This window comes from Monodon monoceros, unplaced genomic scaffold (genome assembly GCF_005190385.1).
Source record: "Monodon monoceros isolate NGI ecotype Baffin Bay Population unplaced genomic scaffold, NGI_Narwhal_1 Super_Scaffold_19, whole genome shotgun sequence".
Taxonomy (NCBI): Eukaryota; Metazoa; Chordata; class Mammalia; order Artiodactyla; family Monodontidae; genus Monodon; species Monodon monoceros.
The window spans coordinates 77,765,657-77,770,897 of NW_021703775.1; the positions used below are offsets into that span (position 1 = coordinate 77,765,657).

The 5,241-nt window shown below is 58.4% G+C and overlaps 1 protein-coding gene across 1 annotated transcript; it reads right to left on the minus strand.

Moving 5' to 3' along the window:
• Nucleotides 1–555: 555 nt before the first annotated feature.
• On the minus strand, nt 556–4,534 carry LRATD1 (LRAT domain containing 1). Its single transcript, XM_029232531.1, has 2 exons — nt 3,935–4,534; nt 556–2,970 (listed from the first exon to the last, which is right to left on the minus strand). Exon 2 carries the CDS (start codon nt 2,932–2,934, stop codon nt 2,053–2,055), a length of 882 nt encoding a protein of 293 aa, XP_029088364.1. The 5' UTR covers nt 2,935–2,970; nt 3,935–4,534; the 3' UTR covers nt 556–2,052.
• Between the last annotated feature and the right edge of the window lie 707 nt (nt 4,535–5,241).

A 5,241-nucleotide genomic window follows, 5' to 3' on the forward strand; every position in this document is an offset into this window, starting at 1 on the left:
GGCTTAAGAAAAATACTCTAGTTCATAGTTCATTGAGCTGACCTTTTGAGTCAAGATCAGGGAATGAATCCAGGCTGAAAACCAAAAAACAAAACAGAGATGAATCATTTTACCATGAAAACAAACAAAAGAAAGGCATTTCCAGTCGCAGCTAACCTCGACTAGTTTTTATTGCATTGTTTTTGAAATGCCAAGAAACTGGCTTTGACCGTAATATTTGCTGTCCAACTAAATCACAACTGTCAGTAGGCGACTGCTTGCAACAATGAGCTAAACACCGTTATTTGACAAATTCCCCTGGAAGGGACGGGACGTAGATGCTGGAGGTGTGTCTGACACACATTGAATCAAGTAACAGTTAATCAGGCTGGGGCTGCAGCACAGAAGAGAAGTTGGTAAGTCCTTACCCAGGGAAGGGGTTTCAAACAGCCTTAATTTTTTGAAAACCGTACGATCGACCTGATCCTAGAAGTTCTTTCCGGTTTTCAGGAATGAATTGTGGGACTGGCTAAAGAGAAGAGGGAAAAAGCCACCAATTCTACATTCGTTTTTTAAGAAGATCAGGGGGAGAGGAAGAAAAATAGAAATGCAAATGTGGAATGGTAGTGGTATACAACATCGAGAAATTAACATCATGGAACCTGCTAGCAATTTCCACCGAAGCAGTAAACCCCTTAACTGATGGAGATTCAGCACAATATACACATGGATTAACAACTCCACCATTACTAGGGCTGCCGTTAAAGTCAAAAAATTAACTACAATATTCAAAAACAGAATTCTCATAAGGTTTGAGAAAAAGAGTGAAAAGGCAATGTTAGCTAAGCTCTTAGCTAAATCCACTCTTAATGGCCCCCAGTATTTAAACTATCATGGATTAAAGCCATGAAAATAAAAATTTCAATTTGAAATTTTATTAGCATGCTGCTAAAATGGTCAATAAAAAAACATCAACACGATAGGCTTTGTTGACATATTTGGACAACTGCTTTCTCGATTTTAAGACTTTATTTCCACTTCCCCACCTTCTGAGATTTCTGTGTTAGGAAAAGCCAAACTAAATACACTGGCTATGGTGCTGTAATAATGCTGGTTTCTGGAATGTTGCCATGTCTTTCCCCTCCGTCTCCTCCAACCCCTTTAAAACTGTGGTTATTTTTGAAACGCAGCCCAAGGTGGAGCCATCTAGGGTTGAGAACAAGCGCCCTTTTCACAGATTCAAGTTCGCGGACACCTGGTGAGCCTTCTCCTGGCCAGGGGGGCGTGGCCGGCTCGCCTCATCAAATTCGCTGCGCCATTATCCTCCGGGGACCGGGAAGGCATCTCTTCTGCCAGCAAGGGAGACTCACAGGCAAATGCCGGTGGGGAGTGGCGTTCGCTTCCCTAGGTGGAAAGAACGGGAAGCAAAACAAACACTGTCTTGCTTAGCCCGGAGCCTGGGATACAATGTCAGGAGACCAGGGACTGGAGAGCTGAAAAAGTCCCGGGCAGCCTCGGGATAACCCGGAGTCCCGAAGTGCTTGCTCCCTCGTGGAATTATTCACAAGTGCATGAGGGACAGGCTCGATTTCTTGGAAATCCTGCAGTCTGGGGACACATCCATACTAGAGCTGAGCTGTGCCCTGAAAGGATCCATTCTCACCTCCCACCGGTCTGTGTGTGCACGTTTGGGGCGGTGATGGTCCCTTTCTAGTAGGTCGGGTGTTAGTCACTAGACCAGTGACTCTTGGGGGGAGGTCTTGTCCCTGCTTCCCTCGGCCCGTTCTCCTCTCCCCACTTACAATTCAAGGGGCAAGCGCACGCTGGGTCTCCCAACACCATCATCACCACTGGGGGTCTCAGCCGGGCGGGCGCGGCCCCTTCAGTCCCGGGGCCAGTTCCTGGGACTACCTGCCACTTGCCAGAAAGATGCGAGGCTGCAGCCCGGGCGCTGGCCGCTGCGGGTGGCCACTCAAGGGGGTCGGGGGGTGCTGAATCACCGGCCTGGGAGCCCGCGTGCGGGGGAGGGAGCGGGGCGCGGGGAGGCTGGAGGGGCGGGCGGCTTCCCCCAGGCTACTCCTTGTCGTCCACAAGGTCGGCGAGCTCCTGGAGCACACGCAGGCGGCCGCTGGCGTCGATGCGGCGCTTCTCGCGGATGAGGTCTTCCAGGCTGTGAAACCTGGCCGTGTGCACCTTGTTCTCACCCAGGTGCACCTTGAGATAGTACTGCTGCTGCGGGGTCTGCGTGCCGGCCGGCACCTCCCCTCCCGCCTTGAACTCCCGCTTGCCGAAGCGGCACCAAGCGGCGAAGCTCTCCGAGCTCGTCCAGCAGATCTCCTCGCTCTTGAGGCCCAGGTGGCCGCAGGCGTTCTGCACCACCAGCTCGGCCACCAGCGGGCGGTAGCGGTACCAGCTATTCACCACCCGGCCCACGTTGGCCGCGCCCGCCTCGTACAGGCTGTCCTGGCGGATCTCGCCTTGGTGCAGGTGGATGATCTGCCCGCCGCCCACGTAGACGGCCCAGTGCGGGGCGGGCGCGGGCGGCTCTGGCGCGGGCTGCAGGCACAGCAGCTCCAGCAGGTCGCCGGGCTCGCAGAGCGCGGGCAGCGCCGTGACCGCGTAGACGCTCAGGTCGGCGCCCTGAGGGCCGCCGCTCATTTTGGAAAAGATGCATTCCTGGCCCCGAAAGGCGGAGAACTGAGTTTCGTTGAGGACCAGCTGGTGCAGCAGGTGGTGGTGGCGGCGACGGCTAGGGCTCTCCGGGCAGGGAGCGCGGCCCGGGGAGGCCTTCACGCCAAACTTGTCGGGCTGGCCTCGTTCGTCCAGGTCCTCCTCCTCATCCGAGAAGAAGTAGGCGACCCCGACCCGCAGCTCGTCCTTCTCGATCCCCGACGGGTCCCCGGTGGGCAACTCGCTGTAGCTAAGGTGGGTGATGCGGTCCAGTTGGTTGCCCATCAATGACGCGGCGAGGCCGGGGCCAGAAGCGGGGATCTGCGGAAGCACAGAGGAGACGCAGAGACACGATCAGAGTCGCGCTGCCCTCCCCAGGACGAGCCGTGCCCCCGGGACCTGGCCGCCCGCGCGCCTGTACTGGAGTCAACCGCCTCCCCGGGGCCAGGACCGGCACGGGAGCCAGCAGTCCGGCGGGCGAGAGCGGACGCCGCCACGCAGCCTCGGACCTTGTACCGGAACCCGGCCCAACGCCCACAAGAGAAGAGGCTGGAGCGCGGGAGGGCGTGCGGGGTCCCAGTGGGAAGGACAGCGCGGGGTGTGGCAGCGTGGGAGTCGGGACACCCAGGAAGGGACGGAGGGGTGAGTTGGAGGAAAGGGGGAGCGCCTCGGGCTCCAGAGCTTGGAGCGCGCTGCGCTCACATTTTCAGCCGCCCCCCTCCCCAGCCCACCTCTCAGTTTTACCCTAGGTCCGTGCTCCTCCCCGAGAGCGCCTCGCGCAATGACCATCGGACACGTTCACGGGCACCCACTTGACACCAGCACAATTTTGCACACTTGGAGTCCAGACACTGACAGGCTGGTACACCGGTGTGCTGATGTCACGTACAATGACAAACCTTCGCGACGACACACTCAGACCCCCACCTTCGTACACTATTCCAACCCCACGCTGGCACGCTCGCCAGTGCACGTACACCCACGCACCCGGGCACACTTGCCCACACAGGCAGGTGCACTCTGCCCCTTAGTTCTCTCGCCTTCTCCCCAGCAGAGACAATCTGGCTGCGCCAGGGCGAGGCTGCTCTGTCTAAAATAACCTAACAAAGAGGCAAGGGGAGGATGGGGGAAGCCAGTGCGGTGTGTGTGTGCCGGTGTGGGTGCGGGTTGTGTGGCGAGGCCCACTTTCAGCCAGAAGTCCCCTCTCCCTCCTACCCGGCACAGGGTCCAAACAATCGGACGAAGAAAACACGTTTCCAAGCAAAAGAAAGCTGCCTCTTCGTACCCGTGATTTCCCTGCTCCCGAAACCCCAAACTCCTTTAAAGTCTCCTGGTCCCCATGGGTGCTGCGGAGGTGGTGGTGACGAGCGTGTCCTGGGCGGCGCGTGGGGCTGCGGCTCGGCTCTGCCCCGCGCGGATCCTTGCGGTGCGGTCCCCGTCGCGATGCCCGTGCGCCTGCCGGTCCACGTTGGCTGGGGCGCCTGCTCCACCTGGGCAGTCCCGACTCCGTTCTGGTTTCCTACAGCCCAGCCGACGACTCTAAGTAGCCAAAGCAGCTGGCTCCAGGGCCCGCCCCCGGACGCGCTCATTGGTTGGGGCCGATGCCCAGGGCTCGTCAATCTCCGCCGGAGGGGGAGGGGAGCAGGGGCGTGTCTCCAGCGTGCGCCCCGCCCCGCCCCTTCCCGCCCCGCCCTGCCCCCGCACACCGAAGCGCGCGCCGCCCCCGGGAGCTAGGTGCGAGCGCCGGCCGGGAGCGCGCGAGGGGCGGGGCGCTTCCGTACGGCGGCTCGGCCCGCTTCCATCCAGCAGCTTCGCCTACCGATCGTGACTGGGCGCGCCGTCCGCCCGCGTTCTGTGTTCCGGGAGAACAGACTCCAGCGACGAAGCTGAGTCTGAGGGTGGAGAAAAATCCCCAGTGCACCCCGAGCCTTTTGCGCGGCCCGGGGCGGGGAACGACGTTGTCAGAGGCGGGCACCCGGGGCCCTGCTGAGGACCCCTGAGCCTGGGTTCCTGAGGGCCCCTGGGCTGGTCCTCGGCGCACAGACTTTTTCCTGCCGGCCACCGATCCCTTTGAAATTGTGCCTGCGGTGTTCGGTTCATCTCCTTTGACCTGTGTGAAGCTGCTGACCCAGCACTGGCGCCTGGTTTAAAAGGAGCGCGGTGTCAAACGCGAATGAAAAGGCGGAGCCTTGACCACCCCCCTCCCTGACTGGGCCTGAGTTTGGCCTCCAATGGTCTGTCTGTGAAGGGGGCGCATCACCAATGTCGACAGTGGGACATAATCTTGCTTCCCAACCCCCAGAACTGCCATTGCTAAGGGATTTTTGTTTGGTTTCGTGGGAGAAGACTGTCCAGCAGTAATTAATGATTGCATTCCTGGTTGGAAAGTTAATGAATGTGCTCTGGATATGGGATGCTGAAAGATGACTTTCACACATGTGAAATTTTAGATCGACAGTTCAAAAAGCTTATAACGTTAAGTCCTAAAGAGTTCTTAGACATCTAGTTCTACTTTCAAGGCTGGGCTCCAGCAGCTTCTCGGTGGAGCCTACTCTCTTTACCCAGGGAAAACTGGGTGCTTCCTCTTTGTGC